General features: G+C 39.6%; 3 protein-coding genes across 10 annotated transcripts in view; all 3 read right to left on the bottom strand.

The window, feature by feature from the left end:
* Nucleotides 1-1,934: 1,934 nt before the first annotated feature.
* Nucleotides 1,935-4,779, bottom strand: LOC117956351 (progranulin-like). The gene is made up of 6 exons (XM_034891363.1): nt 4,688-4,779; nt 4,230-4,379; nt 3,842-4,138; nt 3,516-3,689; nt 2,726-2,869; nt 1,935-2,420 (listed from the first exon to the last, which is right to left on the bottom strand). Exons 2-6 carry the CDS (start codon nt 4,377-4,379, stop codon nt 2,292-2,294), a joined length of 894 nt encoding a protein of 297 aa, XP_034747254.1. The 5' UTR covers nt 4,688-4,779; the 3' UTR covers nt 1,935-2,291.
* Nucleotides 4,780-5,497: 718 nt separating this feature from the next.
* fam133b (family with sequence similarity 133 member B) lies at nt 5,498-14,777 on the bottom strand. 8 transcript variants are annotated; one of them, XM_034891367.1, is made up of 11 exons: nt 14,581-14,777; nt 13,754-13,851; nt 11,860-11,938; nt 11,521-11,661; nt 11,404-11,436; nt 11,047-11,118; nt 10,587-10,685; nt 10,410-10,451; nt 10,150-10,242; nt 6,584-6,634; nt 5,498-6,168 (listed from the first exon to the last, which is right to left on the bottom strand). In XM_034891367.1, the coding sequence occupies exons 1-11, from the start codon at nt 14,602-14,604 to the stop codon at nt 6,073-6,075; spliced, it is 828 nt and encodes a 275-aa protein (XP_034747258.1). In that variant the 5' UTR covers nt 14,605-14,777; the 3' UTR covers nt 5,498-6,072. The 8 variants fall into 8 exon arrangements, with proteins under 8 accessions (XP_034747258.1, XP_034747259.1, XP_034747262.1 ...); XM_034891368.1 differs by having other exon boundaries at nt 10,153-10,242; XM_034891371.1 differs by having other exon boundaries at nt 10,150-10,239.
* Nucleotides 14,778-15,419: 642 nt separating this feature from the next.
* Nucleotides 15,420-18,928, bottom strand: part of cdk6 (cyclin-dependent kinase 6) — a 35,444-nt gene continuing 31,935 nt past the window's right edge. Inside the window, exon 7 of the mRNA XM_034891362.1 lies at nt 15,420-18,786. Coding sequence (XP_034747253.1) covers nt 18,634-18,786 — 153 coding nt within the window. The 3' untranslated portion in view covers nt 15,420-18,633. The remainder of the gene's footprint in view (nt 18,787-18,928) is intronic.

Below are 18,928 nucleotides of genomic sequence, written 5' to 3'. Positions count from 1 at the left end.
GTACATGTAATGGAAAGTCTTTCCGCATGCTTTACAACAATGAGGACCTTTGGGATTCTGACTGACAGATGCATGGGTTGATTTCTGTATATTCAACCTCAAGGGGGGTAAAGACCTTTTCACATGCTTTTTCCTCCTTGAATTGAAAGCCTCTGAACTAGAGCAAGGTGTGGGGTGCTTAGATTCCCCAGCTGGCTGCTGTTCTTCACCAAGCACGACCATGCATTTCCAGAGGTTGATTTGAAGAATTAGAACGAGGATGTCCCCTGCCCCTGTCTGCGCTGTTCATGTCGCCAAGATCTTACATCTAAAGGTCCACACAGACCATGTTGAATACAGTGACTTGGGCATGATCTGCCTCCAGACTCATTTGGCTGTTACCTTTTTGTACTTGCTCACATACGTTCTGCCCCTCAGGATGACTCACTGGGGATAAAGGGGGGGACATCAGTTGAATGTATCACAAGTTTGTACATGCAGTGAAAAGCTAATTATTTAGGCCAAGCTTACTCAACAAGACCTTGTTTTCCGCAGCAGCAGTGAAGCCTCTTGGACCTTTTGGTCCTGACGGCTGAAATCCTGGTGACACCAGGTTCTAGGACGCAGGGGAATCTCCTCCTCAAAGGCAGAGAGAGCATTATATTTGATTATGTTGATGGGGTTGCCATATATCTGACATACATTGTGAAGCAAACTGGGCATCCTTGTGGCAAGGTCTGCTCAGAATATGCTTACAGAAAAGAAAGTAGAGAACTAAAATTACCACTTTCCAGTTTTAGTTTACATCCTTGCCTGTCCAGACTCATAATATGTGTATTGTGGACTTTTAAGAAATTTAATTAAAAAAAAATTAAAAAAAAGGTATTAAGTGTATTTTTGGTGAAGCTTGGATGCTTCACACACATCTTCTACTTGGCAGCACAGATCTATGCAATCACCACAGTTTCAAGAGAAGGGTCAACAACTCAGTCATCGTCAAAGTGTTAAATATGGTCACAATATGCCCCTCTGTCCCTGAGTTATCGAGTTGAAATATTGCCAGAAAAGTGTTTTGGCAAAACATTATGATAACGATGAGTGAAGTTTGGGATGTAAAATGTCATGACTTAATTATTTCATCCTTTTAGACATTCATGTGTAATGTTGTTGTAATTGGTGTAAGAATTCTTGAGTTATGCCAAAAAACGCATTTTGTGAGGCTTTACTGATCTTCATCTTTGATCCCTAAAATCAAATCAGTCCATTTTTGAGTACCTGTGGACATTTATGCAAAATTTGAAGAAACTCCCTCAAGGCACCCTGACCACGGCTATCGCACGCGTGGAGGCATATAAATGGAAGAAATGTTTATTAAATGATTATCAAACGTCCCAGAGTTCCTTAGAGTATGTAAAAAGTAGAATCTTTTTGCATTCAAAATAGAGATGTCAATAAAATGAATGGGATAATAATGCCACTAATTCTCTTGACGTGCGATTAACACACTTGCGTTCTGGGATTTTTTCTTTGAGAAATCAGGAAACGATGCAGCAGTAATGTTGTGGATGGCTAGCAGAAACAAACCTCCTTGAGCAGAAATGGAAAAAGAAAAGTGTCTTTTTAATGGCAAGTTCCAAGCATAATAAGAAGTAGAAAGTACAAGAGTAAAGTGGGACACTACATTGTGTTAGTATTACCAAGTAATGTTACACTCAAGTCAATCTGTTGTTGCTTTATAGGCTGGAGTTTGCCATATTATTCTTCAGCCTATTTTTTAACATACAGTTCCGTGACATTAAGAAATAGAAAAAGAAGAGGCCTCTTCATTCTAAATCCATGCTTGCAATACCATAGACATATAAATGTCTGGATCTGGAGGATCTGGCAAGGCAAGACTAATCACCAAGTAACCACCCAAGTGGCATGACAACAGATGGAGAAAAAAAATAACTTAAATTTGCTAATTTTATTTATTTAAAGAAATTCATGTTTGTGTTCAAATTTAATGTTTTATTGGGAAAGATCATGGAATGATTTGGCATTGGCATACAACTCTACCTGATTTGTCTATTTCTAAAGAAATCTTCAGATTCAACTTAGTCTCAACATAGTTACTACACCACTGAAATACAAACTTTCCGTTAAATTCAACATGGATACGACAAATAATCTTTGAGGTTACAAGCACATTATTCACTCATTTAACAGTCACCTTGGTCTGATGATGCTGCATTGTACGATTTGATCTGAAATACAGTCTGTACCAAACTAATGCAAAGCTGTCACAGTACACACACTTTAACAACATGTCCTCAGTCTGTTTTGGCGTGTTCCTGCACTCCTGAGGGAATGTGAAGGTACCCTTGTTTGCATGACATGGAGGCGTCGTCGCAACTATATCCATACTCGCAGCAGTGCTGACCATCTGAACAACACTGGCCCTGAATCAGAACAAATCTTGATGTTAGAAAAAAAAATACAGTATTGACCAGTAAATTGTGCAGTAAAGGCTATACGTAGGTTCACGGTCAGAACAGGGACATTCAAACATACAGTATGCCATTTACATCAGTTGGTAGTGTTTGATGTAGCCAGACACATTTTCAAATTATGTTGATCATTTCATTTTTCTATGTATTAAACCCTCTATATTCCAGTTTGTCTTAATACTTTTGCCGAATTGTTTCCCTTCACATCACTGCACCATTATTCACAAGGGCTTTAATATTTGATGCACAATCCATACCAGTGGGAAGGGACAGCAGTTCCAACGGCCTGTGGGTCCTTTGCAGCAAGATGTCCCTGCTGCGCAGTAATACTTGGGATCACAGCGAATGACTCCAGCCTCAGCGTTGCTGCCACTGGCTTCTGTCAGAGCTGTCATTGGTGTCTGCAAAAAGCAAAAAAAAAAAGATTCTTTTAAGCCCTGGCTTTTCTTTAAAAATTGACTCATAAATACATATTAACAATACGTTGCCGGCTTTAAAACCAAAACAATAACCTAAAAGACGTTAGAGCTAAGTGGAACAGTGTAGGGTTATTATGTAATAGCCGGTTTGCCATTACAAGGGAAATATGTCAGATGCATATAGTTATTTTGCTCCTTTGTTAAATTACACCTCTTTAAATTGTAGGGGAAAACACCCATATCTATTGTTTGTTAAGATTTGTATTTATCAGGAGTTTAACACTCAAGACTTTGTAGATGTGGCAAACAGATTTTAATGGCAGTAGCCTGCCAACATAAGTAAACAACCCCCCAACTCTAATCACTGTAGGATTCAGATGATGCCAAATCCTGGTTGGAAAAAGCAGTGGAAAAAAGTGCAAACCCCCCCCAAAATTTAATGTCTTTTTACTATGTCAGAAAATGTTATATACATGCCTAATTCTATACATTTAGTAAGAAGCTAACTGCTAAAATGGGGGTTTCAGGGTATTGAAAACTTAATTTGAATGGATGGTCATTCAGATAACTAACCCCAGGATGTATACGCCACATAGAGAAGAGGAACATTTACTGTCATATGTCATACCTCTAGCAAGCTGCTTTTGTCCTCTGTATTTGAAATGAGAGAGGCCGGGATTGAAGGCCGATTTTGCTTTGGGCTGAAAGGATATCTCAGGCCTTGCCTCACACAGTGTGTATACGTGAGGTCACAGTTGTAGCCATAAGGACAACAGTGGAAGCCATCCAGGCAACACCTGCCCTACAAGTGACAACAAGTTACGGGTTATTTATTAAGTCATATGCATATTGCGTTGCATTCAGAAATTTGAGTTAAGTTTTTACTTATGTCAATAATCAGCAAAAGGATTACTACTACAGTCTTATTGTACAACAGTACGTAGGTCAACTCACAAATGTGTACGGACAACAAAACCAGGTGCCTGCTGGGTGTCTGCAGCAGGTAGTGCCATCAGGACATGCGTAATAGTTGTCACAATGGACAACTGAGCTCTTTTTTTGGTCCGGCACATGGTGGTTTTCGAGCTCCTGTAGGAGGGATACAGGTAGTACAGGAGCGCTTGGTTTCTCTGCACTCTCTTTCTTCACCATTGGTATTTTCATCCATGGGTTTTTCTCACACATCTGGGTAACCACGTCACAGTTAAACCCTGAAGGGCAGCAGTGGGCCAAGTCAGAGCAACACACAGCCTAAAGACACACATAGATTGAGAGAGCCATCATTGCATCAGTTTCCCAGATTAAAATGTTAGTCTTAATATCTAGAGGTCGAGTAACTTACATTTGGATAAGGACAACAGCCGTATCCACGCTTAGTCACACAGCAGGTGGAGAAATCAGAACAGACGCTCCCGTCAGGACATGTGATGGAGCAGGAAGCAAACCCCCACAAAAACACTCCCACTAACAGCCACAGAGGTATCTTCAACATCTGCAAAATAGAATTATGATTATGATTTTATTGGAATCAGTTCCATAAGATTCTTAAAGATTCAGAAAATAATCTTCATGTGGATTTTCAAATCATAAATCACACTGGGACTCAAATGTGAAACTTCCGTCTTTTGTTCACTTACTGTACAGTTTGTTTCAGTTTCATTTCAGTCTGTACCAGAAGCTTTCTTTTTTACTCACACCATAACTGAACGGTTGTAGTAGTTTGAGTGTTTATAAAGCACTATACAAAATACATTTATGCCAAGAAAGGATTTGTAGCAGACATATTCTTTTATCACTTACCTTGCAAGTAAAGTGCTTCAACAGCTGTCTGTCCAAAGTCTCCCTTCTGCTGAACTCAACAATGCATGCACGTCTTTATATGGCAGGTTAGACCCTCCCACTGAGCAAAATCTGGAAGTCAAACTGTGTACAGTCGTATGTCGCACCCTCGGGACTGTCAGATCAGGACTTAGATTAAGTGTTTCTGGAACTAGTTCACATTTATTGACCATACTTGGATTACCTCTAAAACCTCATTCAAAAATATTGGTACTTTGAATTAATCTTTTATTTAAAAAAAGTGTGTTGAATTTTCCAATGTTATTCTAATGCATTTTACCTATTGTGCATTTCACAGTGGTGTCAGAGAAAGCCTTTAAATATATGAACTACAGCTTTACATAGTTTATAAGAAAGAGGAATAAGATGACAAATATTGTGTCACTAAGCAATATTTAATGACACCTTGGTATTTTCATAGTTTTTTATTTGTCTTTTTGTTAATAAAGTGATCCAAATACTTTTCCACCAGTTATTGGATTTTATTTTTTAGTAGTTCACTCTCAAGTCAGAATACTTGATCTGTAACAATAGGAAAACATAATGGGATATGTGATATCACACAAGTAGGTTGGTTATTTACTGGTTGGTAGCCATTAAAAAGGCAAATGGGCCTGTAACCCTCGCCTACTGATAACACTCTAACCATAAAAGCAAATCCAGTGGGTGACAATTGATGGACCATAATAATGTCTGATATGTATCCTTGTATATTTGGGGTTAATGTAAGCCGGACACACACAGAAAAAGTTGTAACTAAATAACGGCAACAAAAGCTAAAACAACACTTTATTGATGAATTCCAATCATTTATACATTTACACTGCAGTGTAACAATGTAATCTAACGGAACAATTATCCCTTGTATTAATATAAGCTGTGCAGCTCACATTCTTATCATAAATCCAACTTCAATATGAGGCTGGCGAGACATCAGGTCATCAGGTCTACATGCATGACGCAGGCACTAGCATGACAGCCTCATCTAGAAACTACAAATGCAAGATGTTGGGTTTGAACCAGAGAGAGCAACTCTGAAAGGGCTGGTCACACGGAAATCTAAAAGATTGTCCATTTGTTGTGTATAACAAAAAAAAAAAAAAAACGTGTCTAGAAAAGTGGAGGTAAAAGTCTACAGAAGATATGCATGGGTAGTTGCCACTTAGAGGCATGGGTGCTTCCCTCAATTTCACTTTGCACACAGAACCCCAGCATTACAAGTCTGTGGGTCTCTTGTTCAAGTGTGATGACTGAAGCTGGATGGGAGAGGTTATTAGGGGGTAAAGGCAAAAATAACACTACTCGTGAACGGTCAGTAGGACGAGGGAATCGTAATGCTGCGGCTGTTAGTCGAGCTCAGGGTCTGACTGAGATGCTGCCTTCTTTTTCTTTTTTCTGCTGTGTTTCTTGTGCTTCTTTTTCCTCTTCTTCTTGGATCTGTCCTGTGAATGTAAAACATTTGACATTTGCGTCCACGTCTTTTCCTTTAAAATAATCATATCAACTACACAGATGGTTCGACAACAGGGATTTGTTAGGAAGCGTAGCTATACAGAATTTTTTTTTTATTTTTTTTAACGATAGTGACTTTCTAGCAGAGTCAACACTTAAAAGACATGTTGCAGCACCCCCAACAGCTGATACTAGATGCTGGATCGGTTTTACAAAGATGCATTTAATGTACACCTGTCTGAAACATTTTCCAACCGATTAAATCTTACCCACTTACTAAATTCATACATTCTTCACATTAGTCTTTGCTTTGTCATGAGATAAAATCTGCCTCACTAGCTGCACTAGATCAAACCAAAATAGTATTTGTGTAACTTTAAATAAAAAGTTAAGTAGATTTCTCACTGTGATTTTCTCCTTTTCCTCGCTGCTTCTCTTTTTCTTCTTGGCTTCCGCCTAAGGGAAAGGAAAGTTGAAATGAGACCATGGAATAAGGGAAGTTTCACCCAATTCTCAAAAGCAATAACATTTCACAATTCTGGAGTTTTTACAAGCATCTGCAACGGCCACTGGTGTTTACAGCTTAATTCTCCACCAAGTTCATCAACTCATCAGTTGCTGAGCCAAACTGTTTTTTTCTCTTTACTGTTGAGCAAAACTGGTTAGCATGCCCAATGAATGATAATGCTGTGGCAACCTTTCCCATTTCATATCTCGATAAGAGAGCATGAGTGAGCTAACAGGGAGAACTCAAACTTTATTCGGCAATTGTGTAATGTACCTGTGTGTATGTGTTTAGCAGTTCAGCTTATAGAACTATGGATGGGAGTCTCTCCTGACTGACAGTGAATGGGTCCATCTCAGTAATCTGACTAGTGTAGACAAAAAAGGCACAAATAAAACAAAACCAACTAGCCAACCATTAATCCACTGCTGTGGATGAGATTGACCTATCTCATCATATGCTTACCATGAAAGATGTTCAATCGACCAAAAGCTTATACCAGTACACTATAGTGTTAAGTTAATTAATTTGACTAAACAAAGCTAAAATTTTAATTGTCTTGCTGACTAAAACTACAATATTACATGTCTAATGTTCTCTTGGACTAAACAGTTGAAGAACCAAATTGACAAAATCGGATGCAAGCTGCATTTCATTATATACAAGTACAGTATGTTATCAGCAGGAATAATTTCTTTTCCCCAAAATTAAAGTAAAAGAGGAACACAGAGGTTAAAGAGGAACCAGGACCTTCCTTAAGAGCTGGTGATGGGGGTGAACAGCCAGAGCCTGTGACAACAACTACCTCATTCTGCTGATAACAGTATGCCGTAACTTCTGATCACAAGACAAGACTCCCTCTGAACGACCAGGTGTTGGCTCTTTCCACAGCCAGCATGAAGAAATCACTCTTCGTAATTAACGCCTGCAAAGCTGCCGGTCTGGACAACATACCTGGTCGGGTGTTGAAAGGTTTGTTCAGAAGAGTTCAAGGATGTCTTCGCGGACATCTTCAACACACAAAACCACCATCATCATTACCTGTGCCATCGTCTCCCTTAGCCAGACCCTCCTTCAAAACGCGCTGAAGGAACACATAGTGTTCAAGAATGGGAGGAAAACATGCTCCGATTTAATGGTATTTCTTCAAACCAATCAGAATCGTCATGGGTGGTGCAAAAACTCCGCACAGAGCCACTGCAAAATAGTTGTGCGAGAGAAAACTCCTAGCTACTAGCTGTCTCAATTTACCATGCAGATATCTGAGGAGCAGTCACCAAAAGTCCTCATAAATCCACCAAATTTAAAAATCCAACACAAAGAAAGGGGAAGGAACCGTAAAATACATGCATCCGGGGGAATTTCCTGCAGCCCCGGAGAAATCCTGGAAGTGGAACGTGTAGGCTCCCTGTGCCAAAGAAGTCATCCCAATCCTGCTTCAATGACTACCACCCTGTCGCATGGACCTCCATCATTATGAAGTGCTTCAAGTGACTAATCATGCACCACATGAAGCCATCCTTCCTCTCAGCCTGGACCCCTTTCACTTCGCATATTTTGCCAACCGGTCCACAGATGTCCAATCTCCTCTGCCTTGACTTTGTCAAATTTGCTGATGACACAACTGTGGTGGGTCTCATCGGCAACAATGACGGACTTCAGGAATGAGGTGAACCAACTGTCCACGTGGTGCAAAGATAATCTTCCCCCAAATGTAGGAATAACAAAAGAGATTGTTTTTGACTTCCAGAGAGCCCACCTTCAACACCTCCCGCTGACCATCATTGGTCCACACAGAGCTTTCACCGTAGCCTACGTAAGTGGCCTGATGTCTCTACTTTGTGTGTGCGTCGAGCCAGCGTGTAGTGTGTGTGGTCGAGCGACGCAAAGTGTTTCTTTTTAAAAAGGTGCACGTCGGGCAGGTTAGTTTCTCCACTTACCAACCTACGTAGCCATGACGTACATTTACGCAGAAGTATAAATCAGGCCTGGGCATCACCACAGTTCTGGGTGTCTACATTGACAAGAACTTCTCCTGGATAAATAACACTGGCCGAGAAAGCCCTGCAGCGTCTTTCCCACCATGTGCTTCATCTACAAAGGCATCATTGAGAGCTGCATCAAGCTGCAGTGCATAGTGAACGCAGCTGGGAAGATCACCGATGCCTCCCTCCCCTCACTGCGGGACATTCACAACACCCGCCAAGGTGCAGGTGACCCCACCCATCCCCCACACAGCCTCTTCAGTCTCCCAACCTCTGAGCCTGCTCCTTCAGACTAGGAGTGATGATGCTGGAGTCTCTACCTTCTGCCTCCAACAAGTCTGGACTGTCACTACCCACCACAACCAGCCATAGCCATAAGAATTGTATTACATTCAGCACTAATCAATTTGTACAAAATACTACAAAAAAGTGCTGCCAATTCCTCATCCTGTGAATGGCATATTAAATGCATAGATTTTCATTTCTATTTGCACCATTTGTTTTAATTTGCAAGACTCGTTATAATTACATCTAACATCTAACATCTAACATCTAACAAAGTACAGACATCTGTCTGTACTTTGTTATAGCGCCCCATTGGGACCTCCAGCTTAACTTGTAAATATTTGAAATACTTTTAGCATTTGGTTTTTATATTAGTATTTATAGACCCTTTTTTTCTACACTTTTATAACATAGGGGTTTGAGCAAAAACATCATTTCAATCGTCTAGATGTCTTGTGCATATGGCAGAATTGACACTAAAGTCAATAAAGTTGGCTTTGAAATAGTAGGTGTTAATTTTTAAGGTCTACTGGGAGTGGGAAGGATTTTCTAATAACCGGTTTATTCATATCCAGTGGGACAACTGGCAAACTGTCTAAGATGATTTTTTGGTTGTTTTTTTTTTACTTTATTAGTGACAGAGGATAGACAGGAAAGGGGGGAGAGAGATGGGGGATGACACGCAGCAAAGGGCCGCAGGTCGGATTTGAACCCGGGCCGCTGCAGGACTCAGCCTACATGGGGCGAACCCTCTTACTGGGTGAGCTAGAGGCCGCCCAGACAACTGGCAGACTTAAATCATTTTCATCATCATCATGTGACAGTGTAAAGTAGTAAAAAAGATGCGTCACATCTGTGGATAAATGGTAGAGCGGTGCCAATCAGAAGGTTGATGGTTTAATCGCTGTCCCTGCAGTCACATGTCGAAGTGTCCTTGGGCAAGACACCGAAGAAGCCCCAATGCTGCGCATCAAAGTGTAAATGTGTGTGAGTGTTTGTCTGATGAGCAGGTGGCATTTTGTACGACAGCCTCGGCCACAGTGTGTGAATGGTTCCTGTACGACGGAAAAGCGCTTTGAGTAGTTGTTCAGACTACAAAAAGCGCTACATAAGAACAATCCATTTAATTGCTTTTGAGTTTACTTAAGATTGCCGGATTAGCAGTTCATCTACAACCATGTAAGAATATAACTTACTACCTCTTCCCCCTCAGAGTCTGCAGAGGACTCGGAGGATGAGTCCTTATAAGTTCGCTCGGCCTTCCTTTTTCTTTTACGGCTCCTGTCCTCCTGACAGACACAACATTTACATCACAGTTATCACCTGGACTAAAGAGTGTTAAACTGAATTTGAGTGGCAGGAAGAAGAATCACATCAGTGGAAATATACACAAGGTCAACAAAATGAACACCATCAAAAAGCTAGTTAAGTGGGAGGCTCAATGAGAGCAAACTACCTTATCTTTGTCTCCTTCTTCCTTGATTCTTTTCTTTTTCTTCTTGGGAAGAAAACAACATTTTGAAAAAAACACGCATTTAAGTCATTGTAGGACAATTGTTTGACTGCACACCAAAACCCGATTCTATTAAAGTGTACTGAAACAATGTTAGCCAACTGTGCTTAATTAAATTACCTTGCTTTCAGCGTCAGATTCTTCCTCTGAGCTGTCTGATGCTCTCCTTGCCAATGACTTCTTTCTCTTCCGCTTTTTCTTCACACTCTTCTTTTCATCCTTTATGACACAAATATGAATGGAATCAAACAATGTAGTCTATTTTTTATCAGCTGTTAACCAATAAAAACCAATTCACTCCGGACTTAAGACATACAGGAAGCTATTCATAGAATAGACCTATAACACAGCGCCACAAGCAAACAGCAGCCAGCCGTAATTAAACAACCAACCAACCAACCAATCAATCAATCAATCAATCAATCAATCAATCAAATCCATCATCCAGCAGAGCAGGACCTTAAAAACCAGGAGCACCACGTTTCTAAATTGCAGCAGTTGGATTATGGGTCACAAAATGTTTTTGTCTTTAGTGGTTGTCAATATCTAATATCAGATGTTGACGTCTGTAGTGACTTACCACGTCTTCAGATTCTGAGGAGGAGCTGCTGGGGGAATCAGAACTCGATGAAGAAGAGGAAGATGAAGAATGCTTGACCAAAACACAATGAAAGCAGGGTTCATTAGACTTAATGTTATTTGCTTGTTTGGAAACTGGAACACAATAAGAGACAACCTCAGAGTACAGGAAGGCAGGCAGTGTGTGTGTGTGTGTGTGTGTGTGTGTGTGTGTGTGTGTGTGTGTGGGTGGGTGGGTGGGTGTGGGTGTGTGTGCGTGTGTGTGCGTGTGTGTGGGTGGGTGTGGGTGTGGGTGTGTGTGTGTGTGTGTGGTGCTGTGGCACAGCTGGCCATCAAAATACTGGAGGTCTGTCCTCACCCTGCTGGGTTTCTTCTTCTCCTTCTTCTTTTTCTTAACACAAATGAAAAGCCAAAGTAAGAAAAGATGAGGATGACTTAAAAATGTGATATCATTCAAAAAAAAAAGAAACAATACCTCTTTTTTCTCTTTCTTCTCCTCTTTTTCCTTGTCTGTGATCTTCTTGTCTTTGTCTGTGGTCTTCTTGTCTTTCTCCTTGTCTTTATCACTTCCACCTAACAACTTCTCTCTGTTTTTTGCCAGTTCTTTTCTCCATTTCTTAAAAAAAGAGCAAATATATGAAAAAAGTATTCATCCACTACATTGCTAAATGTGCCTCACATGCAGCTACACCTTCATCTAAATATGAAGGGTTAGCGTTTATAGTTTTGTAGTACAGCTAAAAGAAAAAGTGCTACAAAAGAAAACATGGTGATGATTAAGGTCAAAATGTTAGACAACATAATCCAAACATACCACATTCATTTTGTCCTCAAAGTCAGCCAGGGCTCGAGAGCCCTTCTTCTTCTTCTCCAGTTGCTCCTTTAACTCTTCCCTAATGAAGGGACAATAAATCAGTTGTAACACAATTTATAATGTAAAGCTTGTCAGAATACAATTTGGAAGGATAATGTCTGCCCAACCTGGACGATGTGCTTGTCAGCTGCAGCTCTTCACCACTGTCACCACTTTACTAGCTGCTATTACTTTGAACTTTCCTGCAATGTTTAAAGTGATCCTCCACTTTTTAGATAACAGGAAACAGACAATTTCATTACTTAATGGTCCAATTCATTTCCAGCATTTGTTTGCTGAATGCTTTGTTCTTCTGTTTAAGTGATAACATATAATTCATTAAGCCCCTTAAAGCTGTATTGCGTTGTTTCTGTCGCCCCATGAGGAATTCTAAGTAACGACAAAAACACTGTCAGCACGTCCACATGATACAAGCCTTCCGTCATTACGTACGCGACCCCAACCCTCCTCCACGCAGTTGCTATCAGCCAAGAATTTCATGCCGGATTAAAAAAACATGACTGATTCTTCAGAAGAGGTAATTATCTTCACTTGTGTTTCTGCTCGCAAAAGTCACTATACGCCACAACCATTCTAAACACAGCCATACTGAAAAATGCAGAGAGAGTTGTGTGGAGCTGATAGTCTTAATTAGTTGTGTATCAACTAATTTGGCAATGGCTTTTATATATATTATATAAATATGTTTTCTTTCTAAAAGGACCGTAAGCTCTTTGTTTGCAGAAAGCTAAATTATTCATAACAGTTAAGTTTTGAATGTTTCACAGGGAGACAAATCAATGTGAATACACAGGTAAAGGGTTAGAATAGATGATGTGGTTTACAGTATAATCTGCATCATTTATAATCAATGCATTGAGGCAATAAATTAACCTGAGTTTAAACAGATCAGAGGAGGTCCCTCTCTGATCTCCATCTTCTTTGGCAGCGCTGTTGTGAGAGCACCCTATCCGGGAATATTGCTTATTCATTGTTGATTGTAATTTGTTGTTTTGTTCTTTTATGTGAAACTTGTTAAGCTGCTGTCTTGGCCAGGACTCCCTTGTAAAAGAGATTCTGAATTTCAATTAGACTATTCCTGGTAAAATAAAAGAAGAAATGTTGCAACTATGCTAACTCAAATTCATTGGGTAAACCCTATTAAATACGGGTTGTTTTGCTGCTGTGACATTTGAATCTGCCAATGTTACTCGATTCTATATATTAGGCAAAAACCTAAGGAGGCATTAAGACCAATAAGTATTTTACACTGAGTTAATAAGGACTACTGTTATTACATCAAGCAGTTTTTAATTATTTATCTTAGCTGGGAAAACAAGTGGCAGTTCTGGCTGTTTGTAGGGAGAACCTTTTACTAGAAAACTGCACATACTCCCACCAATAGCATCTTAATGGGTAATAACTGGGTCATTTTCCCTACCTGAAACCCAATTCCCCATGCATGTCTGTCTAATAAACTAATGTGACCAAAACTCTTTGAAATTAGTCCAGTTTTGAGCTAATGGGCAATTGTGCAGCCGTCGATTTTTGTCCACTTTGTCTTGTCCAAAGACATTGGTGTGGAGAGTGGAATGCGAGTCAGATGAAAGTTATTCAGGGAGTCTCTTGTTTTGGAGTAGGCTACAGAAATTATAGGTTTGTTGTGTTGTTTTCTAAAAGATTGACCGTGCACATCTAGCTACATCTAGCTGTCATATTGACTGACGTGGATGCAACATAACAGTCAGAAATAACATGGAAATGCAGCTGAGAGAACGATGTGTGTCTCTTTTTGTTACCAAGAAGTAATTACTTGGTCAGGGTAGGCCAGTGAAGAGGTCTGTCCTTTACTCACCATGTTGGTCGAGGTCTGCCTAAATAATCTTGGATAGTTGGTCCAGCGTTATTTGCCGGTCCCCTGGCTCGTGCAGCCGCAATGGGGTTAATGTAAGCCTGGAACACCAAACAAGAGGACAGCATTTTACACATTTATAATTCAAATTATTAAAATACACCCATATGCCAGATAATTAGGCACTGATATTTAAAAGTACAGTACCTAATAAACTGTCAAAGATGTGTACTTTACGGATATCTCCTAAACTGTCAGCAAGCAATCATAGTCGCCATGTTAACAGATTAAATATACGGACAACGCATGCAGTTAGGAGAAAAGATGTGCTTCTTAGTTAAAATGATCGACTTGGCTTACAACGTTAACCAAGAACATTTGACTACCTTTTATCCATACTTGCTATTATAGGTCCCTGCCGTTTTTTGTACATAGATGATCCTTGCTAGTGTTTCTAGGCGGTATAATAGACTCAAGAAGCAACGAAAAATACTGCGCAACATCCTCACGTCAAGACGTTTTCCAAAGTCAATGTTATGAGCTAACGTTACAGTTAGCATTTGTAGCTCTGTAACCACTAACGTTAATGCTTGTCGGCTAAAAAAAAGGTGGATCAAGCAATTCAAATCTAGAAAATATTATATCAAATGAAAAACATGATTATTTTTCAGTCTGTCTAGGCCTAGCATCAGAATACATATTAACGTTAGCTAGCCAACGCTAGATAGCGCTAGGCTCAGCTTGTGTTTAGCCTAACGTTATTATCTTATCAAATGTAACCGGGTATCAATTGTTTCTTACTTTTACTAAAGTTGTGTACCATAACTCACCACTCGATTATCCCTTTTGCCCATGTCGGGATAGTAATGGAGGAAAATATCCAAAAGAGTAAGCAACCATTAGTGCTACCTTGAACTAGCTAGCCACATCAGGCAAAGCTGGTGACTCTTCTTCTTCTTCTTGATGTTTTGTGGCGGTTGGCAATCAACGAAATGGTGAACTACCGCCACCAACTGGTATACGGCACGCTCGGGATTACACTTGAACACACCTACACTTTTTTCATGGTTTATGAACTACACCGCACCAGTAATGTAATGTCATGTTATGTAATACAATGCAATAAATGTAGGACTACTTCAACGACTTGTCGTTTGATTCTAAAAAAGCCATAGTTCCGTCTTCACTCTGCCAACTTTTCTTCAATGTTTAATACGATTCTTTTCGGTGTCTTCTTTTGCAAAAGTTTCTGCCTAAACATTTTTACATATTGGGATACAACCCCAATTTGTCCTGGCAGAAATACTACACTTACTCAGTCCAATCATTTAAGTTCTGTATAACGTCTGTTATAAATCAAAAAATCAATCGAAATATCTTGTCAGCTGGGCTCCTCCGTTTCCTTCACAGTAGACTACATGTTCTAGTTTGGAAATTGGCACTGACACAGACTCATAACACAAATTCAAAGGTACAAAATAAAATGATAATTTATTGATGTCTTCTTGCGCTAGTATGAAATGGAAGTATGTTGCTGCAAAAAGACAGTGTGTGGCTGTTAAAACAAATTACAACGACAATTGTGTTGCCTTATTCTCCCTCATTCCAAAAATGACAATTCACTAATTTGGTCTATCACACTTTTACAAATGAGTCTGAAAAAACATTCACAAAAATCTGCTTTTTATTCAACTGGTGCAACACGACAATAAGACACCAATGCCTGCATTCATACATATAATGCCATGATTGTTTTATTCCTTGTCGCGATTTTCATATACTAAAAACAAATGTGACACAGGAACATATGTGTAATTTGAGTTATACAATGGATCAAGCTAAGCTGGTTTCAAAACAGTGAAACCTCTAAAAGCTCAACAGTGGACTTCAGTTTTATGTCCTGTGATTGAAATGTCATTGATTTAATTCTAGTTAGAGCTTTCATTGCATTGCACCACTGACACCAGATGTGAGTCTTTATCAAATAAAAAATTCACACAGTGCTTAATAAAGCAGACAGAATTTACATGAATCTATATTGTGTTTACCATCTAGCAATTACAAAATGCTGGCAAAAACAGTTGATACAGGCAGTTATCTTCAGACAGTAATGACTACAGTAACATATTTGATAAATAGTAATAACAGTAGATGATGATCAATGACATGATCGTGGAACAGCTTGAAAGAAAACCTGAAGGAGTTGTGATGTGGTCAGTTAGTAGCCCAGGGATGTGCAAACTGTGCCCGAAAGGTTCGGACGACCATAACAAGAACCTGAGAAAGTCAGAATGTGTGCCTGTGTGTGTAAGTGTGTGTGCTAGCAGCACTACCTGTTAAGGAAACATAAACCAGTGTTAAAATAGGTTACTGTTCTGCAAGAACTACTACATACAAAAATACAACTCTGCATAACTTCCTTTTTTCTTGCCGGTAAAAAAACTGAACTGGAATATAACTTGACATGACTGTAAAGTAAAGCAAAAACTGTACACATATTTGTGCATTATTATCAAAACCACTATGAAACTAAAAGTCATATCCACTCTCAATCCAAAGCAAATGAAATTCAACAAGCACCCACAGAGCCCACCCAACATTTTCATTTAGACAAAATACTCTTGCCAAACAACATTCCACTGACCCTTGCTGCTCTACCTCTATCCATTTTTATGACATATCTATGGGCTGGCAATGCACAAACATTTTCCATCATTACAGCTTGTACTTAGTACTCTACACTGTACAGTACCAATGCCTATCCTTTACACATTCCTTACATTGTCAAACTATTCTTACACAAAGTCTATAATCCTTTAAAAAAAGTTGGTGTAAGAATATTGTATGCCCCAGCATCTTAAAAACAACAAAAATCAAGTAACTTGATTTTAAACAAGCATATCAGACTTGTCAATAAACTAAAATACAGAATAGGTGCAACACTATTCTGTTGCAAATGTGTTCATGTTGAATAGTGCTGGTGTAGATTTCTCCATCTATGGGAAGCCTGTGCATTATGGTAACATTTGGATAGTAAATCATTGTATTTTATGACAACAAATAGCAAGTGGCAGGAACATGTCTATGAGGTTCTTTCATTATTGTCTCAGCCTTGATATCAGCCCATTACGATGAGTTCCTTTAAAAATGCAGAAACCACTAGAAGCCTGCTACTGGTCTGCAGTTACTCAGAACATCCTCAAGGTGGCAGTATTATAATACATGTAGAACTAGATTAGGAAAACATGGCAGTGAGTGGCACGCTTGTGATGCCCAATAGGCTTTCAATAAGTAAGTGTGTACACGAGCGTGCTAATGTCAGTGGTAGTGTACACACTATATGATGTGTACGTATCTGTGAGCATGCTTGTACTGAATATCTGTTCACTGTGGGACTAAAAGGCAGGTGAGATCCATGAGGTCCACCCAGGCTCCTGTGTGGTCCGGTCCCCAGTCAAAAGGGCTCTTGTGAGGCTAAACACTGGTGATAGAGGCCTCTGCTTCATGGCCTCTAATGTCCACTTGCCCACTTCAACAAGTAATTCTGAGATGCAAGTCTTTTTGCATTGTTAACAGTCAATCGTCAACATTTAACAACCTAAAAGCAGCAATTACAATCCATCAGTTCATGGTAGGAGGGTAGCTTTTGTGCATTTTTCAGAGCTGGTGGTGTCTTTTTTGACCCTTATCTTTACCCTCTCTGTAGAAGTACTTTCCTAGAGTGTTGTACAATGACTATAGCAAAGTGCCCCCTTGGTCTGTTTCATGTTTTGTTTTTATGTACAGTACAACACACAATTACAGTTGATTAAGTTTTTTTGACACTGATTATCAGAAAAATGTCTCATTACAGTCAAAGAGAAAACAGTTTTCCACAAATGGATCTAAATGACAGCAGGTATAACCGGTCTTAACTATGTCATACTTTATCACTGGTGCAGCCAACTGTTCTTTAGAAGTTGAACAATAGACAAACTATCAACTGTATGAAACCAAAGATGTGACTTGTAGTTATTTGCACCTGTATCTGCAGGGACGAACGGCTGGCATAAACTACACTGTGAAAACAGGGACATCAAACCAACCTACCACAAGGTTACTGAAAGAACCAATTGGTGGAAGTACATCAGTGAAATACGAAGGAGTACAAATCTGTGTAGAGCACCTCATTCTCAAAAACTTGAGGTTATGTGTTAAGTCTGTGGATACTTAAAGAAGTACATGGTTCACTAATTAAGCAGCAAGAGTTCGAGGCTACAGCAACTGCCTGGGAGCATATGTAGCTTTTCAACTAACTAAATGCAATACAAAGCCTGGTGTTGGTAGCATCATGTTGGAATAATCGTAGAGGGTAAAATAAAAGCAAAAATAAATAAACAGAAGAATTCAGGAGGAAAATCTGCTATCCTGTTGAGAGAAGACATTTTTTTCTAGAAGGAAAACAGCCCAAACATTCAACCGTAAAAGCTGCACAGAACTGTCTTCACACTCATGTGGCCAAATAACAATCCAAACAGGATATGTTGCAGAACCTGAAAACTGCTGTTCAGTCACGCTCAACAAGCAACCTGACAGTTTGAGGACTTTGGCAAAGAAGAATGAGGCAAGATTTAATCACAGACTCAAGGCTGTAGAAGATGACAAAGGTGCCTCTACATGTCTCTGTTCTAATCACCTTGTGCTCTATACTCATACTTAAAATACTTATATTTCTACAGATTTATTTCACTTATACAACTAAACCTTAATTGTTAATCAGTGTCAGAAAAGCTTAATTAAACTTGGATGCGTGAAGACAATAAAACATGAAATACACCAAGGCTGGGTACGCAGAATACTTTTTATAGACACTGTATGGTATGGTTCAGGGTGAAGGAGGACTGTCAGGCAGTCCTCTCCTCCATAGTGGGCTTGTTGCTGGGGATGGGCTGGGCCGCATACACACTTCTACTGTGGCTGTCCACACTTTGAAAGTAGGGGTGGCTGAGCGCAGCAAAGGCCGATATCCTCCTGGAGGGGTTGAAGGCGAGAAATTGCTGCAAAGAAGAGAGGAGAAATTAAAGAGGCTGAGAGAGACTAATCAAGCAAAGTATGTGTATTTATGTATGTATGTATGTATGTATGTACAGTGGGTACGGAAAGTATTCAGACCCCTTTAAATTTTTCACTCTTTGTTTC

This window comes from Etheostoma cragini, chromosome 14 (genome assembly GCF_013103735.1).
Source record: "Etheostoma cragini isolate CJK2018 chromosome 14, CSU_Ecrag_1.0, whole genome shotgun sequence".
In the NCBI taxonomy this organism is placed as follows: Eukaryota; Metazoa; Chordata; class Actinopteri; order Perciformes; family Percidae; genus Etheostoma; species Etheostoma cragini.
The sequence above is the reverse complement of the archived record's forward strand: the minus strand, read 5'-3'. Positions and strand labels throughout refer to the sequence as shown.